Consider the following 23270-nt stretch of genomic DNA (forward strand, 5'->3'; position numbering starts at 1 on the left):
GGTGAGATTTCTGTCTTTCATAGGGGCCAGTTTCTGGGTATTGGAGTCACGCTCCCAAACAAGCATCTTTCCCTCGTATTATATATTCTAAAAATGTGGTGGATAAATAGCCTATAATTGATTGAAAAAGAAAACGATTGTTGAAGCAGGCCTCTTATTCAGTTGTCCTAATTAGTTTAAGCCCTAACCCATTATATGATTGTTTTAAAAAAAAAAAAGAATGCATTTACCAAAAAAAATAATAATAATAAAAAAGGAATGCATAAATCTTACATGGCCAACATAGGAAGGTCCTGGTTAAGGGTGTCAATTGGTCCGGTTTTGGGCTATTGGTCAGTTTCCTTAACGGTTCCAGCCCTAAAAGGTCAGGAGTCAGGTCCAATATCGGATTAATAAGCTAATCGGTTCCAATCTTGAGATCCAAGACCATTAATTAATGGGTGGGTCAATTCGGAATCCGATACCTAAACGGTTCCAAGCAATCCAAAAAAAAAAACTAACAAATGTTACATATATTTAATAATATTATAATAAGATATGAATTTCAATCACATGAAATATGCTTCATTTTTTTTTTCAAATCACAGAACTAGCTTATATTATCTCTTGTTTTGTATTAATTAATAAGTAGGAACACCATCACCCTCATAAGTTAGAGTTATTTTAAGGGCAAGATATCTCTACTTGGTGGTGTTTCCTACATCCTCTCACAGGGCACCGTAGGATGACGCCTCTGCTCCCTGGGTAGCTACCCAGGTGTGCTCACCCATTGGAGAGCATAGGAAACACCACCAAGTAGAGATCTTTTATCCTTAGTTTTAAAGTATGTTCTTAAGTTAGCATTCTCCCAAATGGACCGTAAATTTAAATTTACAGGTTTACCAAATCTTTAGTAAATTGTTTTCTGTTCATGCCATATTGCCGTCAAGCCATTTAGTCCAACGCCCAAGTATCAAATTTTAGCCTGAGCAGAGTTTGTCAAGTGACAAAACAGAGTTTTGAAAGATTAGGAATATGAAGAACACACATGGTGGTTCGGCGTGGACAAACAAAGACATACATGCCAATACACAAAGGCATATGAGTAATTAGGTTATGAAAGTTGACATATGGTTAATCCAAAATATGTATTTTCTATCCAATAGTCAAAATTAAATAAGATGGACCGTTGAAAAAACCCTTCCTATGCAAAAACATTTCTATGCCCTAAAAAAAGGATATATTTACTTAAATTTCAAATATGATGCATCATCATTTTGACTTCTCTACATTACATCATATGAGTTGAAAACATGATAAGATCTGTTGGTATGAAGTTACCAGCCGCTGCAACTTGATTTTATAATCTCTAATTTGACATTGGTAATGGTTGAAAAGTATATAATGACTTATTTTAAAAATTAAAATATTTGGCCTGTTGTATAGAATTTTTGTGATTACGAGCCGCTGCATATTGATTAAGAGGTATGAATTAGACCCTTTTTTTTTTTTTTTTTTTTAAAATGAAAGAAAGCAAAAGATAAGATTAAGAAGTATGGATTAGACTTTTTTTACAATTAAAATAACATATGGGTTTTTAAAACAAAAAGAGAAAAATCTTATTGTAATCATGGTTAGTGGAAAAAAAAAATTGTAATCTTTCTTTTTTGCCCTTTTAGTATAACACATGTTTTTTCAACTAGTGTTATTTAATGTGTCGAAATAAAAAATGTGCAATTTTAAATAGGGCAAAAAAACGCCGCATGGTCATGTGGATTCTATGCTCAGACATAAGAGCCTGTGAGAGTAGCATCATGCACCCTCTTGAAATTAAAATCCTATCCATGTTGATGCTCTTGCATGCCCTCTCATTAGTCCCCCACGCTAATGTAAGGGCTACAAGACCAATAAACCACTTTCAAATTATTTTGAAGTTTTTTTTTTTTTAATTTTTACGTTAAATAAATTTTAAGAACAGACAGGGGCAATCAAAAGAGCAGCGGGCTTTCACTTTATCATTTTGGTGACAACAAGATGCACCTTTCATAATTTTAAGGGTAAATTACATGTCAGCCCCTGGTTTTTGAAAATACTCATCCATCCCCCTCTACAGTAACAGTAACAGTGTTAGTCTGCTGTTAGTTATTGGTGTGAAAGAACTATTTTACCCTTGTACTAAAACATTAGAATTAAATTTATAATATTACCCTTCAAAATCTATGTTTGGATGTCAAGGGTAGTTTAGGGATTTGAATTTATTTAACTGGCTGACATCATCACTTAACATCTTAACAGCATAAAACTAACAGTAGAGACTAATTTATCATATTGAGATCTAATACATGGGTGATTTGAGTATTTTCAAAAACAAGGGGTGAATTGAGTTTTGTTTGAAAACCAGGGTGACTTATAATTTACCCTAATTTTAAAGAATATAAAATGTACTACACTGCTAAGTATTGTGTAGATTTTTTTGTTGGACTCATGGGCTTTGTCGGTTCTTAATATAGGTTTCGAACTGCTAATTGAAGTGGAATCCATGTTAAATTATGTTAGGAATAGTAACCTTGGACCGTGGTATGACAAGTCAACAAGTATGGTTGTCAATTTGCACAGTCTCAATATTTGTGATTTTCTCTATAAATTTTTTAAATTAGAAAGATAAATAATCAAATTATAAAATAGTTAACAGTTCATTATTTTTAATCTTAGTTAATATTTTGACTGAAAGTTGATTAAAAATTAATTCTTCTTGTGAGTAGCGTACAAACCAAAACCAAGGCAAATATGCAAGTTGAAGAATTATATAATACATGGGTCTACTTTTATTCATGTTGCATCATATGTGTTTGTATGTGTGTGTATATGTATATGTATGTATGTATATAAATATTTAGAGAGAGAGACGAAGCGAAGCCAGCTTATCTTGTTGGGGTACAAAGTTTTGTATTCCATCGCTTGCATAAGTCGGCTGATTCCAGAGGCCTCGAGAGTTTTTTCCTGTATAGTGTTCACTATAAATTTGTAGTGAGGGTTCTTTTTCTATAATGAATCTGAGAGAGATGCAAAGTTGAGCAGCTGTAACTCAATTCTACATTGATAGTAAAGTAGATCTCATCTCACCTTGAACATACACAATCTTGCCAAACCATGTCAATTTTTGTATGCGATTTGTGGTGATTGTTGTTTGCAATTTTCATTCGTTTTCTGCATCGTTTAAATTCTCGTTTTCTAGATATCTGCCACTGACTCAAATTTTGATTGACATGAGGATGCACCCTACGTATATTTCAATAAGGGCCTGTTTGGCTTGCAAGGTTGGCTGATGGAAAACTAACCACTGTTTTGACTTTGGAGGTTAAAAGTTGGCCCAAAATTTCTTAGGGACCCACATATGGGTTTCCTGTAAAATGCCCATGGAGGCCCAGTGTTTATAACCAAAATATGCTGCTATAAAGCAATATATGAGAATCCTGTGTTTGGACATTGGAATAGGGGTCTTTTCTCTTTCTATTTCTCCATATTTTCACGGTCACAATTGCTCTATCCAATCAAATTTTTGTACTGACATGGAACCGTGACATTGATTGTACACGAATGCGCCACGTGGACCATCACATAAGTCCTTCATTTACAGACAAGATGGATCATCATCCATTATCAACCACCACCACCACTAACACTTTGTGGTTTGAGAACTTTCAATTATCTCCTCCAACTATGAGATTTGAGTCACTCTTGAACATGAGAGTGAGAAACCCTGAAACCAAGATTTTTCTATATCAAATAATGAAAGAAAGAAGCCCTGCAACCTAGATTCATAACCAATGACCCTCTCCTAGGCTTCTTCCACCACCTTTTTTTTTTTTTGTTTGAAAAACATCCATGTAAGAATAAGAACTAAGAGGGAGAGTTTTCCACGACATCAATGTAGGAAGGAATCTAAATGACCAATGATTGTTTAGAGAATGATATCGTCAATATGAAATCCACATGGACCTACATGGTCAGAATAAGAGTGTTAGTATGAGGATCCTTAACCCCTCTAGATCCATGTCTGGCCTAGTTCCCAATCCCCCTAACAAGGGCGGTGCAACGACCACCCTATCCTTGTCCGAACACTCTGTCCAAGTGGGGTCCACCCTCCCTTCTTTTATTAGAGCGATTGGGAAATTGGAGGAGATAATTTTCTGTTAGTATGAACCCCACTGTTTATAGCTGATGATCGAGTCCGATAATTCAAGTTTGATTGAGTTCCTTAATCAGTCATCCATCCCTCACCCTGTTTGTCTGGACAGTATCATTTCCGATGTCGATGTATTGGCCTCTGGTCTCTACTCCTGCTCTTTTAAATTTAATTCTAGGGAGAGTAATGGTGTTGCCCATCCTTTAGCCCAGAAGGCCATGTTTATGGCATGTAAGACAAATTGGCCGATATCCACTTCTTGGCTTATTGATCTATGTAATCAGGATGCTCAGAGCTCCTCATGTCTACGTCTTCAATAAAAAAAAAAATTTATTTACCAAAGAAAAAAGCGAGAAATATATTGGAATCTGCACAAGCGCATGCTTACTTTTTTTCCCGTAAGATCATTTATCTTTCAAGAAAAAGTGACCACTACATTTTAGTATTTGTGCTTGCTTTTGAAAACTTTTTTTTTTTGGCAAGACTTGCTTTTGATAACTCAAAAGATCACTTTTACCGGGGGGGGGGGGGCAAAATCTCAGACTTTTTTTATAAGATTTAAAAGAATAACACATTAGACGAAGCAATCAGGTAGCTTATTTATGAATTTCCAACCCTAAAAGAGTAAAAACAGTATACCCAGTCCACAAGGCTTTCCCCATTGTAGTGTGTAAGGAGGGTTAACCTCATTAACCCCTTGCTTTGGCGGAGAGACTATTTCTCGACTCAAATGTACGATCACTAGGTCGCAATGGAGCAACTTTATCCTAAAAAAATATACTATTCAAAACCAACGTCGGAGAAGGAAACCACTTAGTGCCATCTTTTAGTACTTAACCTAGGTGTCATTTATTTATTTTTGACAAGCAAAGTAATAAAATAAAAAGGTTGGGTGAAGAATTGAAGATATAATTATGAGAAAGAGAAAGCTAGTTGGGCAAGTGTGGTGCGTTGCCCATGCACCCAGACATAGGGATGAGCAAAATGATCGTCGTGTCCCCAAGAATTTTTACCTTCCATGAAGGTGCGGTGGTCGTTTCGCTCATCTCTGTGTCTGGGCACAAGGGTAGTGCACCATATGCGCGCCCAAGTAACGTTCTTTCTCCCTATAATTATTTAGGGGAGAGGATTTCCATACAATTTAGTGTAAGAAGGAATCTGCATGCTACACTAATGAGGATATGAAGCATGGTATCATATATATGAGATCTAAATGGGGCTCACATGATCAGGATAGGAGAGAGAGAGTATCAGTATAAACCCCACTATTCACTATGTGAGAGGTATATTGGAAACTGGATAAGTCGGCACATGCTTCATTTTCCCAATTATGGAAAAAAGTTCTCTGTGGGGGAGTGTACTGACCATGCCCACATAGTGAGGGGGTGAAATGACCGCCCCACCCCCAAGATGCCTTTAAGTCCCCTCTCATTGTTCCCCACACATGCAAGGGCCACGCTCCCCCATAGAGAACAGTCTCCCCCTAATTAGTTTAAAGTTTTTTAAAATAAATTAACTAGAAAAGATAATGTACCTCTTTAGAAAATAAACAATAATAAGGTGAGCATGTTTGTTTGTTAATGCCTAGATTGTTTTTAATTGATTAGTCTGATTCGGCTAAAACAGGATAGTATGATGACAGGTCTATTCTTTTTTGGTAATCAAAGACAACAGTTTTACTTTTACCTTAAGTTGATTATGAGCAAAGGCAAAGGTATTGTCTTTGACTTACTCTTCTTTGAAAAGCTGAGGTTTTTAACTTACTTTTCAGTGATGTTAGGTATTAATTAAGTTAGGTTGAAAAACAATAGATCCTTGTTAGAAGAAACAATAGATCCTTGTTAGAAGTTGCAAACGAAGTGTAACATTAGGGCTGTGTTTGGATGCCAAGAAAAGAAGAAGGAAAAAAAATAATTTTATTCTATTTATTTAAAGGGATTTTCTTATTGACACCCCTTGAGTTATTAAAAAAAAAAATCCTTACTTTAATTTCTTTTATCCTTTAAATATTAAATTTTTAACGAGGGTAAATATTGCCATTTCGTATATGTAAATATGTATTCAAAATATCTTTTGATAATAACAAAATGAGCACATTCAAATAATTTTAAAACCCTTCTATACTCTTAACTTAAACAACTTTGAGAATAAGACAAAGAACGATAAAAAAAGGTGTCAAGTTCTAAACACGCCTATACATGCATCATCGAGACACTCTTTTTTTTTTTTTGGTAATATCATCGAGACACTCTGTTACTTGCATGCCCTCTGTTTGTTTTTTAAAGAAAAGAATATTACAGTTTCTATTTCTGACCATCCAAACAGGGTTCAATCTATTCTCAATAAAAATCATGGATTGGTGATGCCTGGTCTAGAATAAATGAATAATCTTCTCAAGGGAGCCCAACAAACTAAAACACATTTTTGGGGTTGATAAGAAAATTTAAACCTTGTTATATCCTGTGATACCAGAAGAAAATATTTTTGTGCCCTCAGGAGCATTGTTCAACAAAATGGAATTGAATTGGTTGAATTGGATGGTTTCGATTGAAATAGGCTATAATTGATCTTGATTCTGGGCGTTCTAGATTGATCAATTCTAGAGTGTTTTTAATCAAATCGATGATTTTTCATATTTGAGGGATCGATTTCAACCAATTCCTATCCGATTGAATTGGAGTCCACAGGAACTCCAATTCCCAATTCCAAGTTTAAAATCCTTGATTATGACGGGTAACAACAATTGACAAGGACCATTGTCTAATGCAGAGCCATTAGAAATAATGGAAGACCAAAAATTAAGAAAAATAAAGAGAGTCTTCGCACGTGCGTTTTCTTGGAAACACTTAGAAGTGAGAACCCATTGATCACCAGCTAATTATTTCTACTTTTCAATTAGAAGCAATCCATGCATTAGCTTGAATTTCTCTCTAGGCTTTGTTTCCATATAAAACTCTAATAAAAGTCCCTGAAAATATTCTTCTACAATAAAATTGATTTTTTCATTGATTGTTAAAAATGGCATACCTAATGCACGAGACTCGCAAGTCACACCAGTATGGGTCTGACGAGGGTCATAATGTACGCATCCTTACCCTTACTTTTGTAAAGAAATTGTTTCCAACTTTCCATTGCTTGTTGCATTGTTCTCCCGTACTAAAAATAAGGATGGAAAAAAGTTTTCCATGGATTTCCAAAACCAAATTGGTCTAATTGTGGTGTAGACGTTGTACATTTTCCATTTTTGTCCATGTTTCTCCTAACTTAAAGGGAGACAACTCATGTTTGAAAGTGTAAACCCAATACTATTTTTTGACCTGACAATTAGTTAGGGGAAAATCTTGTTATACTTATAACTATTTTTTGTACTTGTACATGTTACTGATAGTCGAATCTGCAAAAACGAAGATAAACAATCATTTTGAAGATAGAAAATAATGTTCTTGTTGTTTGATCCAACAATTTCACAAAACCCTTAAAGTTCGAATCCAACATTGTCGATTGGATCCTGCATCCCAATGGTTGACCTTTTTTAATATAACGCACTTAATGCAATAATGATATATAAATTTTTATTTTTTTTTTTTAATATTAACTTAAGGCAAAATAATTTTCAAGAATAAGACAATGAGCAATTCAAAAGAAGGTCAGGGTTTTAGTAATTGATATCGATATGGATAGACCGATATCAATCTGGATCGATCGTATTGGTCAGGATCGACCAATCCGGATCAACCATATCGGTTTGGATTGGCTATGTTTTTATTTAAAAAATTAGTTTTTTTTTTTTTTTTTTTTTTTTTCATTTTTACTAGTGAGTACTGATCCACTAATACGGGATCGATCAGGGATTTGTATCGATCTTCATCAATACCGATACGAATCAGCCAGATCGACATAGAGTTGACATCAGAAAGGCTTCAATAAGAGAAGAAATAGGACAGCTATGTCTAGTGTCAAGTGAATTTTCGTCTGGCATGGTATAGGTAAAATTTCACCGCGTTTGAAAATGGAGTCAATGCATCTAAAAATTGAATCAAAATCAGTAAAATCGGCTGATTCGAATTGAAATCAATAAAACCAAATTTGGAATAAATTATGAATGTAAATTTTTTTTCATTCTAAAATGGAGTCAATACATCTAAAAATTGAATCGAAATCGGTTTTTTCGAAATTGGAATCGATAAAAACCCATTTTGGAATAAATTATGAATGTACTTTTTTTTTTCCCCCTAAAATGGAGTCAATGCATCTAAGGGTGTCACTTGGGAGCTGGGACGGTTCCCAGTATTCGGGATGGGTCTGTACCGGTATCAGTACCAAAAGTGTCAATCCTTGTATCGTCCCATTTAGTTAACGAGACCGAATCTAGGTCCCGATCCCGATTATCAATTGGATGGGATGGTATCGATTCCTAAACAGTTCTAAAGCTGGTAGAATAAGAGAGAACCTTAAACCGTGTTTGGTTGCCTAATTCTGTGAGATGTAATTTTCCAGACACATGAATCTTATTTTAAAAAACTGTTTGGTTGAAAAAAGCGAATTACCTTCCAAAGATTTATAAAATCTAGAGATTCATCATTTTAGTGTAAAAAGTGAAATCTTAAGATTTCACCTCATGAGGTGAAATCCATGTTGAAACAAAAATTTGAGACAAAGTATAAAAGGGCATGTATCTTCAGATTCACAAAATAATCAGGGGAACCAAACAGATTATCTTTTCCAAAATATGAATCCACAGAAAGTCCATCTAGAGATTCCCATTCAAAATCAATACATGCTCCCACAAATTTATGAAACCAAACGCGGTGTAGTTTTTAACGAGATGATTTCATTAATGGGATGATCTGGTACCAAATTTTAGCGATATGGTTCTGGGACGGTTCTCGATTCTCGTCCCAAATTGACATCCTTAAATGCATCTAAAAATTGTAACGAAATCGGTGAAATCGACTGATTCGAATTGGAAATCGATAAAAACCCATTTTGGAATCAATTATAAATGTAAATTTTTTTTTTCAATCTGGAAAAAAATAATAAACTTACCTTTTTATCTTTAAAATAAAAATAAATATTTGATTCTTCTTTTGGATTTTATTTTCGAGGATTTCTATTTTTAAAAGATACTGACCAATTCCAATCCGAATTCGCATCAAAATTAATGGAGGTTGATTCAGTGGGTCCCATTCCAGATTTTAAAACCTTTATTCCACCAAAGATGACAAGGTGTAAGGCTGGGATTGCACAAGTTTGATTCTATGATCTCAATTGAATCTTGTTGGGTCTTGTTTGGTTTCAGACTGTTAAGAGTAAATCGGAAACATACTTTTTTGAGTATATAACAAAACATTACCAGAATTTTCAAATCGAATCAACAGTTACACAAGCTATGTGGGACCCACGTCTCCATAAATTACTGTACCCCCATCCACCATCGAATAATAACCAATCAAAGCAGAGTTGGAAGAAAACCCAAACACCAAAATCGCTAACATTATTACCAAATTACCCTTCCGTGCTTTTCCAAAACTACTATAACCTTTTTTTTTGGTGATACTACTATAACCTACAACTAATAAGGAGAGAAGTCAACAACCATGAGAGACGGTCAAATCCTTCTGTCCTACATCTCACTCTTTCTCGCTCTCTATAAAGAGAAGAGAATGGGAATCGGATCCCCAATTGGCAATAGTCCCGTGAGAGAAAGAGTATCCAAACATTTCTCAACTCTCTCTCTCTCTCTCTACTCTCTTCTACAATGGCAACACCTCTGACCTGCTCAGCGGCTGCGCTAGGCCAATATCTCGCCGGAGCCACCAACTCAACCGCCGCGGCAGACTACATATGTGGTCTCTTTGGTGAAGTACAGAACAAATTTAATGATACAAGTTATGCCATCGACACCACATACCTTCTCTTCTCCGCTTACCTCGTCTTCTCTATGCAACTTGGTTTCGCCATGCTCTGCGCTGGTTCCGTACGTGCCAAGAACACTATGAACATTATGCTCACCAACGTCCTCGACGCCGCTGCCGGTGGCCTTTTCTACTATCTCTTTGGTTATGCCTTTGCGTTTGGAGAGCCCTCCAATGGTTTCATCGGCCGTCACTTCTTCGGCATGAACACTTTTCCCACCGAAGGCTATGACTACAGTCACTTCTTGTACCAGTGGGCCTTTGCCATCGCTGCCGCCGGTATCACCAGTGGTTCCATAGCAGAGCGAACCCAATTCGTCGCTTATCTTATATACTCTGCTTTCCTCACGGGCTTCGTCTACCCGGTTGTCTCTCACTGGATCTGGTCCACCGATGGTTGGGCTAGTGCTTTAAACACTGATAACTTATTGTTCGGTTCTGGGGTCATCGATTTCGCCGGCTCCGGCGTCGTTCACTTGGTCGGAGGGGTTGCAGGTCTTTGGGGAGCACTCATCGAAGGTCCACGTATAGGCAGGTTCGACCACGCCGGCCGATCTGTAGCCTTGCGGGGCCATAGTGCTTCTCTTGTTGTTCTGGGTACCTTCATGCTCTGGTTCGGTTGGTATGGATTCAACCCAGGTTCGTTTCTGCAAATCATGAAGCCTTACAGTAGCGGAACATACTACGGTCAATGGAGCGCCGTGGGACGAACGGCTGTGACGACGACCTTGGCAGGTTGTACGGCTGCGCTCACTACATTGTTTGGGAAACGGTTGATGACTGGTCACTGGAACGTCATCGACGTCTGTAATGGGCTTTTGGGTGGGTTTGCAGCGATCACCGCCGGTTGCTCTGTTGTAGAGCCATGGGCAGCGATTATTTGTGGGTTCGTGTCCGCTTGGGTCTTGATTGGTTGCAATAAACTTGCAGAGAAGTTTAAGTACGATGACCCACTTGAAGCAGCGCAGTTGCACGGAGGTTGTGGGACGTGGGGGATCATATTCACGGCACTGTTCGCGAGGGAAGCTTACGTTAATGAGGTTTATGCGGAAGGAAGGCCTTATGGGTTGTTCATGGGTGGTGGTGGAAAGCTATTGGCTGCTCACATTATTCAGATTCTAGTGATCGCTGGTTGGGTAAGTGTTACCATGGGTCCTCTGTTCTATGTTCTGCATCGATTGAAGCTGTTGAGGATATCTGCAGAAGACGAAATGGCCGGAATGGATCTGACCAGGCACGGTGGTTTCGCTTACGTGTATCACGAAGAGGAAGATCCGATGTCAAAGCAGGGATTCATGTTGAGAAAAGTGGAACCTACCATTAACAATGGATCATCACAAGTTGTTTGATTGTCAAATCATTTAGTTTTTTTTTTTTTTTTGGATCAATTTACCCTTTTGTTTTGATTGGTAGATGGAGATATTGTATGAGATATGGATTCATGTATGTCGTCTCTGTCTCTGTGGTGTGAAATGGGGAATGAACATGGCTGCTCCATAACTCCTTTGGACTTCTCTGATTTTCTAAAGTTATGATGGCAGTGAATGGCGACAAGAAAACACTGGGACTGTGACAGTGAAAGACTTGTGGTGGTGTTTCATCTTTTGTAAAGATAATTGGTCCTTACTAAAACCCTTTTCTCTTTATTTCATTTGGTTTATCATGAGAGAATCTACTACTCTGGTTGTTCTCTTTCTCTTGTATAATGGGTTGGATTTCTCTCTGTAAATTCCAATTAAACAATTTGAGTTCGTCCCAATTAAATAGAAAGAATTAAATTCAAAAATTTTGTATGGAGTTGTAGCCCCTCATCTCAGTTCACTGTCATAAGGAATAAATTTGAAGTATTCAGAAAACCAATTCAAAATTTATTCTTTTCCCATATTACACTGAAATCACCAGATCAATTCATTGTACAAACAGGGGAAGAATCCTTAATTTCGCTGGAGTCTTGATGGTGGAGCTGTAAGGTATTGTGCAACAGATTTTGAGCTAATATAAACCAACCAAAGTTTCCAAAATCTTGTATACCTCATCTGATCCAGGATGCATCTTATCAGCAGAGTAAAACTGGTGGATTTGGTTATCAATCTCAATCCAGCTGCATCCGGGTGTCTTTGTTACTCCCTTTTCCTTCAATGACTTCCTCACTTTCCTCACCTCTTCCCAATTACCTGACTCTCCATAAATATTGGCCAACATTACACCGTAACCAGCGTTATTTGGATCGATTTCAATCAGTCTTTGCACTGCAAATTCAGCCAAATCCATATGACCATGGATCTTACAACCATTAAGCAAAGAACCCCAAACAACTTCATCAGGTTCAATCCTCATCCCTCTGATAACTTCCATGGCTTCTTCAAACCGACCAGCTCGACCAAGAAGGTCTATCATGCATCCGTAGTGCTCAATTTGAGGTTCAATTCCATAATCCTGAGTCATGGAAACAAAATAATCACAACCTTGCTCGACCAATCCACCATGAGTACAAGCATTCAACAATCCAACAAAGGTGATACCATCAGGTCTCACTACTCCTTCACACCCAATCATCTCCTCAAACACGCCAATTGCACTTTCACTTTGCCCATGAAGAGCAAGACAATTGATCATCGAATTCCAAGAAGTCAAGCTTCTATCTGATGTCTCATCAAAAACCCTTCTTGCTTCCTTCAAGCTCCCACATTTACCATACATGTCCACAAGACCATTTGAGACAAACGAATTGGGGCCGAGGCTGTTCCTATAGATGTATCCATGGATCCATTTACCTAGCTGAAGCATGCCAAGATGACCACAAGCTGACAGTGCACACACAACCGTAACCTGATTCGGCCTCTCCTCACTATCCACAAGACTAACCATTCTTCTGAAGAGTGAGATGGCCTCCGGAAACAGACCATTCTGAGTGCAACCTGCTATAACAGAATTCCAGGATGGAACATCTCTCTCAGGCATATCTTCAAAAAGCGAAACAGCATTTCCAATCTGCCCAAGCCGCGCGTAGCCCGAAATCATAGCCGTCCAAGACACAACATTTCTCTCACCCATTTCGTCGAACAACTGCCGTGCAGTTCCGAGGTCCGAACATGTCCTAGAATACGAATCAAGCAGAGCAGTCTGCACAATTGGGTACCCACCAAAACCCGAATTCAAGATCTGGGTATGTATTGATTTAGTCCCCAATGTTTCAGAGATCTCCGAACAACACTTTAAGACGTGGGGATAGATGAAATGATTAGGCTTAGAACGACCTCGACGTATCATACTCCGGTACAAGAGAAGTGCCGATTTGTGATCGGGTTTGGACACGTAGGCCGTAATCATGGCCGTATAGAGGTAGACATTGGGGGAGTGAAGGTGATCGAAGATGAAGCGAGCATAATTGAGGTTGGAGAGGGTGAGGGCGCAGAACCGAACAAGCTTGAAAGCATAGAACTGAGTCTGGCCATGGCCAAGGGTTAGAAGGAAGGCTTGTAGCTGCTGGAGATGGTTGAGATGATTGCATTTGTCCAACACATCCAACACGTACTTGTTTAGGTTTGGTTTGCAGAGAAGTTCTGCTTCAGGACTACAGGCAGTAGTAGTGGGCATGGTACCATTGGTCCCCCTGCTTCCAGCTAACCTTCCCCATCTCTGCATTTAACAGAAAATAACTAACAGGTTAACTGTCTTGAATTAAGAGCATGGAATGGGCCAATGGCCCAATGGTAATGGCTCTTTTACTTATGCAATCAGGTCCGTTCATGAGCCAATGGAAATGGCCTGAAATTTTGGTTGACAAATAGCCTTTGTTGGAAGGTAAGGTCTAACCTCCCCTGTTCATTTGTGTAAAATTGGACCTGTGTGAACCTTCCACATGTAAATATCAAAGTCAATGAAAATCACTCATCCATAGGATAAAAATCCTCTCTAGTGCACCGATCTGACTGTGCACGGTGCAAGCTCGATTGCATTTTTTTTTTTTTCTATCGAGCTTGTCACCGTTGGATGTCGCCGCATTCACATGTCGAATTCACAAAGCCTCAATGCAGTGCGCACTGCAGAGGATTTTTATCATCATTAATAGATGATTCTTGATGACTTGGAAAGAATGGATTTTGTGGATTATTCGTGCTTTTCAATGATTCAGATTTACAAAATTGAAAAGTATTGTAGACATGCATGAAATGCCACATGGTGAAAAATAAAGGACTTCAAATGTTTTTTTTGGGAGATAAGCCATTTTTTTTCGACTACCGACAAAAAATTGATGGTTTGATAGGTATACATACTTGGGGTGTTCTTGGAAGGCTAACAAGTAACAACTTTCTTGATGGCAGGAGTGTCATCATCAAAGATCCTCTGGAAAATTTTGTAGATGTAGATTGTACAAAACATCAAAATAGAATAAGCAAAATTGTCAATTTGAATGGTGGTACACTGATGCACTCATAATAATGCTAATTAACAGACTAAACAACTCAACTTTTTTTTTTTTTTTTTTGTGCAAGTCAAGGGCCGATCGGCCATCAAGGCCCCACAAGGAGGCAAGGAGGGGACCCATAGGCTACACTTCTTGGAAAGCAATTAAATGTGGACTAGGTATCGCTAAGGAGACTTGAACCACCAATCAAGTTCCTAATGCTGTTCTCCCAAGGGAGCAACGAACCACCAGGGCAAACCTAGATCGACAACAACTCAACTTTATCCCAACTAAATGTGGTTAGTTACATGGAGGGCCTTCCAATCAATTTTATTCGAAGTCATATTTGATACAAAGTCCAAGCTATTTATGGCTTTCCTCAATACTTCTCCCAGGGTCATTTTAGGTTTACCCCTAGTTCTTTTAGTTTCTTCAATCTGAATCAAATCATTATTCATCCATTACTCATGTATCGAAGCCACTCCCAAAATTAGCTCTAATATGATCATTCCTTGTTTTATTTTTGCCTAATTTTGCCACACATCCATCTCAACATCCTCATCTCCGCAACATTAAGTTTATCTACATGATGTTCCTTAACCTCCAACATTTTGCATCATAAATCATAACCGGTTGTATGACTATTCTATAAAATCTTCCTTTAAGTTTTAAAGTAAACACACTTCTCCACTTCATCCATCCTATTAATGGTTTGAGGTATCGGTATCGGTATCGATATTGTATCGCTCGTATCGAGCGATACGTATCGATTTTGCAAGTGATCGATCCTGATACTATATTCCTGACACAATACAGACAAGGGATAAAATGGTCAAAACCCATTTTAAAATGAGAATCAGGGGTAAATTTGTTCGATATGATCAATCCTTGCTGATACCGATCCGGTATCATATCAATTTTCAAGTGACCGATACCATGCACTAAAACAATGATCCTATTTAAGTTTTTTGTGGAATATCATCTTCTATATCACTTATATTATGATTGAAACCAGAAAAGGGAAAGTTTTCATACACGGCTTACAAGGCATTAATTAATAGGTGGGTGTTTATGACTTTTCCAACTCTTTGTGAGAGAGGACACGATCGTACATGCTTACAGGACCGTATATGAAAACTTACTCCAACCAGAAATTAACCGAATAAAATTGCTATAAAATACCACATGGCCTATGGGCCTAGACTTTGAAGATCCTCCCTCCTAAGGATTAGTTGCCCAAAGGTCTTATTCCCAAACGTACTTTGGGGTCTACACTCCAACAAAAACATGGGTCCCAATGATTGTTCCTGGAAATTCAAACAATGTACGGTTGAATTCTTATTGGGCTGTGTGCCCTCGTGCCATTTGCCAATCATCCGAAGAAGAAGAAGATGGGGGAGGACAATAAATCTTCCATTGAATTCAATGGCAGTCAAAGTTGGAAACCGTACGCAAAAGTCATCAAGCCCAGGCCTCCAAAAGGGCCATTTACATTTAGAAGTTGCTTTATTTGACTTTGGAAGTTGGGACGAAATTGAATGTGTTGTTGAACAATCAAAACTTGCTCATACGGAAGTCAATTTCTCATGCTTCTGCCTCGCTGGGTGAGAGTTGGTGGCTTGGAGTTTTCAAATTTTCCAGACACAGCAGAAATCGGTTGGGTCTTGAATGTAAGTTTGAACGATCAGAAGATATGGCATAAGACTCATGCGAGGTCCACTCCATTCACACTTGGCTGTAGAGTTGTGGAGTCCCCCATCAGCCTCAGTGTGAAAAAGCGCTTTCCTGATCGATTGAATCCTTCCACTCCAAAATTACTTTGGTACAGGATTCAAAGCTGTTCTTTGGTTGCAAACCTGATATCAAACCATTTCATATTGGACTACCTCAAACCTGATATCAAACCATTTCATATTGGACTACCTCACCATCCAAGTTTCAGTACATATGACACCGACATGGAAGGAATCAATTTCATGTTCATCCACAGAGTGTTCTAGTTATTTAACTACAACGTTTCTCAAATTTTTTGAGCTGGGTGGGTGGGGCAATTAGCAAAGACAAAAGATATTAATCATATTGATCCAAAGACAACAACAAAAAAAAAATGACAAGGACATTGTCTTTTCCAGATGAACATTTTATGTTTTATAAGAATTTGTTCTAATGAGCCATTTAGAACTTCATACAGAAGAACACAACGATTGCTCAAGGATTGAGCAGCTTGCAACCACACGCAAAAGCTCCAAAATATCATAGTAGTAAATGGACGATCACCTCATGGAAACATCGAAAGCACACAGCGGAGGCAATCCCCTTCATGCAGCAGATCAAAGGCCTTGTTCATATCCGCAAGTGTCAACGTGTGTGTGACGTACTCATCAACCTTGATTTCCTATAGGATGCAAAGAGACGAGGGAATAACAAATAAGGCTCTTCTCTTCATTTTGACGTAAAAATGTCCACAAGTAAATAAGAACGTGAAAATATTTGACTTTCACCACTCTAATTTATAACTTTTGGGCATAAAACAGTGGGCTTCCCACTGTATAATTTTTACATCCCCACTAATTTTCAATGAAACAAACCCTAAAATAAAAAATTTTACTTGCCTAGTTTTGCTTCCATCCATTTTATGTCAAAACAAATAGAAAAGGGATGAAATCACCACATTTACAATTCATAATCTGGTAAAACCAGCTCTGTTCCCACATATGCAGGGAACAAGGCGTTGATGAATGTCTGATCAACAGTAGGAAGTCCTAGGCAATGTTTTAAGAACTGGACCAAACCAGGTTAGACTGGAACAAACCACCCACCAACATCATACCCTGGTTTTTGGCATAGCCGTTCATTTAAACCAGAAGAAACCACAACTTGACACTTAAGTGGTTCAGCTTTAATAACTATGGTCCTAGGTGACTGATAGTTCCACAAATGAGAAGAGCTCATTTGAGGGCCCATTTTTCTTTAACACGCTAAATGGCTCACCAAAAGATTAAGGGATCTCACAGACAATACCTTCTTCATGTACTTGTCAACAAGCCAAGGAACCTGAGTACGACTCTTAAAACCACCGAAGGCTGTTCCTTTCCAAACACGTCCGGTGACGAGCTGAAATGGGCGAGTGGATATTTCCTGACCTGATCCTGCAACACCAACTACAACTGATGTTCCCCAACCCTGCAAGTTCCCAACCAAATTAGGCATGTCTTAAAATTGATGATAATAGGACTAACCAACCATCAATGAAACCACAATGTGCCACCCTCTGGTGATAACTCACCTTATGACAGCATTCGAGAGCAGCCCTCATCACAGAGACATTTCCTATGCACTCAAAACTATAGTCAACACCACCATCAGTTTGCTCAACAATAACCTGCTGTATTGGTTTATCATGGTCCTTTGGATTGATGAATTCTGTAACTCCAAAATTCTTCGCTGAAAAAATAGAAAGCTTAAAATGACAAGTTAATTATCCAAAAAACAAGCATTTGACAGAACGTTGAATCATTGATATGATTCCACTTGAGGGATCTCAGGGTTGATTTCAAATACCCAATGCAAGGGAAAAGATTAGCGTTCTCTCTATTAAGCGAGTGATCTTACAAAAAATTCCCTAGAATGAAGCCACGCTCAGAAAACAGCACCACATCCATTGGAAATGGCAAGTGATAGAAACAAACTATAAGGCTACTTCCTGGAGAGCTATGTGTGTCTGTGCTGGGGCCCTCAGTGAAACCCATGACCTTAATTGGCAGGTATCCGTACATTCAACATACAAAAGGTACTTGATATCTCCATATGAGGAGATTAACGTAATATTAGTAAAAGTTAAGAGGGTTTCTGGAGTGGCCACCCTTCCAACGGTCTTTCTGCTATTCTGAATTCAGAAATAGGAGAACATTAACTTCCTGATCATTAAAACCTACTAGCGTCGGCTAATTCGTATGATCGCTAAAGTTAGCACCTGCAAACACATCTAGATGACAGGCTTGTCTGAATGGAATTTGTTTTGTTTGCCAGATTGACAAGCATAAATTTCAATACAGCAAGACTTCACATTGAGTGATTTCCAAATTCCAATTTTGTAACATATAAGAATATCCATTTTCTGTCTCTTAAAATTTTGGCATACAAGCACCAAAAATGCAATCATCACATAAATCCACGAGCTTGGACAACTTGGGAATCTCTCATTGGAAATCATTAAACAGCTTCCGCTACTTGTCATTTTTCATCGCCCTCAAGAATGCAATAACCAAATAAGCATCCTAAATGCAATCAATGGTGGCATTTAGAATGCCATCACTTTTTTGTCTCTCCTTGCCACATGGAAATTGGAATATGTTGATGGACGTGGATGATAGAGTACCCCACAATCATCTCAGTGGTCAAATTTCAGCCTTAAACAAACATTGGAAGGGGTTAAAAGTGAGTTGAAAATTAAAAGAATGTCATTTCACTATAATAGAATTTAAAGGCACTTTGTACTCACTTCTGAGATAATTCCCCAGCTTGTTTGGGCTGAAACTTGAGCATTGAGGTGAGTGTCAGGTCTATAACATGGACCCACCCATTTCTGCCACATGGCAAAGCGGAGCATGCAGCCATGGTGACATGTAGACACAAAACAAATAAGTTCTGACTCAGCAGCTTAACAGTTAAGTTGATCTCAATATAATGGCCCAATCTGTGAATGTGTATGTACAGCTCTAGGAGCGGAACAAACCAGGTTATTTTGCTCTAGTCTGATCCCAGGTTATAAAATATTGGATCAGATCACCTACACTAAGCAATTTTAACATCTCTCCAAACACTAAAGTAGATAGTCCCTGCAATAATAGCATGATTGTACTTAATAAAGCTACATGAAGAAGAATCACAGATAAATTTGTAGCAGGTCAACATTAGACCACAGATTTGAGCACTTTTTAGGCCAACCCATTGAGAAACGAATTCCAAGCCATCAAGAAGTAGAAAGGATTGAAGATGTACCTCTCTCAAATTTTTTGCTGTCAATATCTATGCCTATTATTCGAGAAGCACCAGCAGTTTTTGAACCCTCTGCAGCCTATGGACATAAAAATTAAAGAACAATTCATAAGTCAGCAGAGGATCATGATACGAGCTGGAGTTGTTTGTCACTTTGTCTGGACAACTTACTGCAAGGCCAACAGTCCCAAGTCCAAAAACAGCAACAATAGAACCTGGTTCTACTTTTGCAGTATTCCAAGCTGCTCCCAGACCTGAAAATAGAAAATATATTAAAATCGACAAAGATATAAAATGTAGACTGATTAAGATATTACATGAAAAAGAAAACCCAACACCAGACTACCAACACAAAAATCAGGAAATATTACTATAAGAACCAATATTTATGCCTTTATTTTTTATTCCTTCAATATAAAAAAGAAAATATTTTATATTCATGCTTGCATTTTTAATACTCAATCAAAACATTTTAAAACAAAACACTGACAGATAAAAGCTTCTCTTATCCCCACCCCACAAACAAGAGGGGGAAGAAGGCCAACTCACCAAAGATATAATGACCTACTACCAATATGATGGGATGGAACTTTCATCCTTCCCAGGTTGAAATAAAGGACAATCTCAAATGACAAGCTTTGAACTAATAGCTTGGCGGCTTAGCCAGGCACCAAAGGGAGGGAGAAGGAGACCTAATAGCTTGGCCTTGATTTTCTAGAAGGCATAAGGATTCAAAATTCAAGAAATGACCTTGAGAACATGGAAAACAAATTCTGCAGTTAATATCAACATCTTGACATGGCACAACAGAGACACATGGCTCACCTGTAGAAACACCACAACCAAGTAGGCACACCTTCTCCAGAGGAGCTTTTGGATCAATCTTTGCAACACTAACATCGTGTACAACAGTATACTGACTGAATGTCGAGGTTCCCATGAAATGATAAATCGGTTTACCATTTATGGAGAACCGACTCTTGCGATCACTCAGCATAACTCCAACTCCAGTAGCTTCCCGCACTTTGCCACAGAGATTTGTCTTTCCAGATCTGCAAAGCTTGCATTCTCTGCATTCTGCAGTGTAACAAGGTATTACATGGTCCCCAGGTTGAACCTCAGTCACACCTTCCCCAACGCTCTCTACAATCCTGTGGAAAATTTCAATTTCAATTTACCACCCACGATAGAATAATTCAAAATTATGAATCTGCCATGTGATACGAATAGTGTACATACCCAGCAGCCTCATGACCAAGAATGCAAGGGAAGAGCCCTTCAGGATCCTGCAAAGCAGAAGAATCAAATTCCAGAAAACATACAGTAGAACCCATCAAAAAATAAAAAATTAAAAAGCAAGGAAAATGTAAGAGAAACCAGACTAGATTTGATAAATAATCATATACCAGAGCAAGAAGCATACTTGTGGGGAAATGTGCAGAGCAAATGTGATTAACAACCTTTAAATAGTGGAAAGAAAGAATAAAAACTCAATGCCAGAAATAATGGAAATGCTAGCAGGATTCCTCATTTCAAGGTCCCCCACCACCACCACCACCACTTCCACTTCTGTTGCATTTTCTATGTTTTGGTAAACCAACTTAACCTTTTTTGCATTCTATGTTCCACAAGTGAAGTGTTTGCTACTCTGAATCAAGCTCTACTGCAGCAAGGAAGAGTATTGCATGCAAAACTGAATGTCCTAACTGCCAGTAATGCTATCATAGATTGTTAGAAACTTAAAATATGGAGCAGAACTCGTAACAGGATATAAATACAATTACTAAGATATTTTGATGTATAAGGAACTTACACATGTATTTATTTCAGATATTAGTAGATAGTTAGAAACTTGAATATAGGGAAGAACTCTTAACAAGATTTAAATATAAGTAACAAGCAATAGTAAGCTATTTTGATGTATAAGGAAACAAGATTATGCATTATTTACAGGCATTAGTAGTTGGCCCACTCTATTGCCATTTCTCTGATTAGGGATTTAGGGGGAATGGGGGGACACCCCAAAATGTAAACATGAAACAGCTTAAATGCTCCAAAGTCCAAATCATTGATGCCAGTTTTTTCTTCTTTTCCTTTGCCGAATTTAAAACTAATACATCAGTGTCTAGCCACTGTGACAAATAGGACAACCTTAGTTCAACAGGCAAATGTAAGAACTTTAGCAGCACATTGACTTTAGGGAACTCACTCAAATTCACCAGTAATACCAAATCATTGCTGCCTCTGCAGGAGGGTTACATCACATGTGGGTAAAATTTTAAGAGACTAAAGAGAATAAATTGGGATATTTATAACAAAATTAGCAACTAATTCCTATGATCTAAAAATGAGGAAATTCTGTTAAAACTATGAGGACTTGAATAAATATCCCTGCCAAGGGCATTACTTACACAAACCATGTCTGAGGTGAGTTGGGTTCATTCACTTGTTGGATATCAAATCAAATTAAATTGGCTTCTTAAGATGCCAAAATTAGCTTTTCAGCGACACACACAAACACACATTCAACAGTAGTCCGTATGTACCCCCCCCCCCACACACACACACCCCCCCCCCCTCAAAAAAACAATCCAATCCGTACAAAATCTCACCCGAATGATGCTGAGTTCTAAATGCGCTTCCTCAAAAAAACTCAGAATGGATTAATCAAACGTGATTGCAGATGAACCAACAAAGTATCGATTAGGTAAATGATACAACAAAAATAAATAAAAATGTAATACCTTTCCACTCCAAGTGTAAGCATCAGTATGGCAGAGAGCAGTGAACAGTATCTTGATTCGGACTTCACCAGCCTGTGGCGGAGCCACCTGCACATCTTCTATCACCAGTGGCTTGTTGGGTTCCCATGAAACCGCAGCTGTTTCATCATTACCATTTGCATTGTGTACAACCAGATCAAAAGTCAAAATCAAAGAAACAGAATTAATGAACAATCAGAGAACTAAGATCGACCTAAAGATCGATTAATCGATCGGATATACAAAGCTTGAAAAAGAAGAGCGATCGACAGAGAAAGAGAGAGAGCAAAAGTACCTTTGCAAGTGATGACTTGCCCTTGAGTAGCCATGGAAGAAATCAAGGACTCCTTATCTCTCGCTCGTCGCTTTGCTTCCCTTCTTTCCCTGTTATACAATAATGCGATGGGTGCCCTCACTGATTAGTGTTCACTGATCACTAAGAAGGGTGTGCCTTGAACCCCTTGCCATGAGAGATTTGGGCAATCCCCCCTTCTACTGTTGCCACGTGTCGCTGCAGGCCCGGAAATAGCGTGGCTACGGGCGTTCCTCATCGTTCCCACATCCCATCATTGCAAGCATTGGACCTCCACTAATTTATATTTATTTTTATTTGGTAAGGAACTAATTTATATTTAATTTTTGGGTAAAGAACTAATTTATATTTATTTTTTTTTGGTAAAGAACTAATTTATATTTAATCAAGGTAATGAAACAATGATCTTGGGGCGCCGGCCACGCCCGGACACAGTTGGGAGGAGGGCGAAATGATCGCCCCACCCTCATGAAAGGTGGAAATCCCGCCTTGAGATGCCAGCATGTGCTCGTGCACATGGTTCCTATGCTGCTCCAAGGAGAATGCTCTCCCGTTATCCTATTAGATTTTGGAATGATTAAGGGCATAATCGAATGTCAACCCCTACCCTCTCCTCTCCTACTTCTCTCGGATCTCCTCTAGGATTGCTAGTACCAGATTCTCCGGCACTCCAACAAGCCGATGATGAAGGAACAGGTTGGTCGTAGAT

General features: G+C 38.3%; 3 protein-coding genes across 3 annotated transcripts; 1 reads left to right on the forward strand and 2 right to left on the reverse strand.

Moving 5' to 3' along the window:
• Positions 1-9883: 9883 nt before the first annotated feature.
• Positions 9884-11444, forward strand: LOC122653645 (ammonium transporter 1 member 2-like). The gene has a single exon (XM_043847550.1). It carries the CDS (start codon positions 9924-9926, stop codon positions 11427-11429), a length of 1506 nt encoding a protein of 501 aa, XP_043703485.1. The 5' UTR covers positions 9884-9923; the 3' UTR covers positions 11430-11444.
• A 578-nt stretch (positions 11445-12022) lies between these two features.
• On the reverse strand, positions 12023-13740 carry LOC122653643 (pentatricopeptide repeat-containing protein At1g33350). The gene has a single exon (XM_043847548.1). It carries the CDS (start codon positions 13723-13725, stop codon positions 12073-12075), a length of 1653 nt encoding a protein of 550 aa, XP_043703483.1. The 5' UTR covers positions 13726-13740; the 3' UTR covers positions 12023-12072.
• Positions 13741-16439: 2699 nt separating this feature from the next.
• LOC122653646 (alcohol dehydrogenase class-3) lies at positions 16440-22646 on the reverse strand. The gene is made up of 9 exons (XM_043847552.1): positions 22544-22646; positions 22231-22367; positions 20726-20772; positions 20312-20637; positions 19658-19740; positions 19490-19565; positions 17775-17932; positions 17510-17671; positions 16440-16883 (listed from the first exon to the last, which is right to left on the reverse strand). Exons 1-9 carry the CDS (start codon positions 22575-22577, stop codon positions 16767-16769), a joined length of 1140 nt encoding a protein of 379 aa, XP_043703487.1. The 5' UTR covers positions 22578-22646; the 3' UTR covers positions 16440-16766.
• Positions 22647-23270: the final 624 nt, after the last annotated feature.

This window comes from Telopea speciosissima, chromosome 3, assembly GCF_018873765.1.
Source record: "Telopea speciosissima isolate NSW1024214 ecotype Mountain lineage chromosome 3, Tspe_v1, whole genome shotgun sequence".
Taxonomy (NCBI): Eukaryota; Viridiplantae; Streptophyta; class Magnoliopsida; order Proteales; family Proteaceae; genus Telopea; species Telopea speciosissima.

Coding starts and splice junctions, on each gene's coding strand:
- LOC122653645 (XM_043847550.1), top strand. CDS start 9,924: ATGGCAACACCTCTGACCTGCTCAGCGGCTGCGCTAGGCCAATATCTC.
- LOC122653643 (XM_043847548.1), bottom strand. CDS start 13,725: ATGCAGAGATGGGGAAGGTTAGCTGGAAGCAGGGGGACCAATGGTACC.
- LOC122653646 (XM_043847552.1), bottom strand. CDS start 22,577: ATGGCTACTCAAGGGCAAGTCATCACTTGCAAAG. Junction 19,741..20,311: donor TGGTTGTGGTGTTTCTACAG/GTGAGCCATGTG, acceptor TTCTATTTTCAG/GTCTGGGAGCAGCTTGGAAT. Junction 17,933..19,489: donor CAGCAAAAAATTTGAGAGAG/GTACATCTTCAA, acceptor CTATTTTTTCAG/CGAAGAATTTTGGAGTTACA.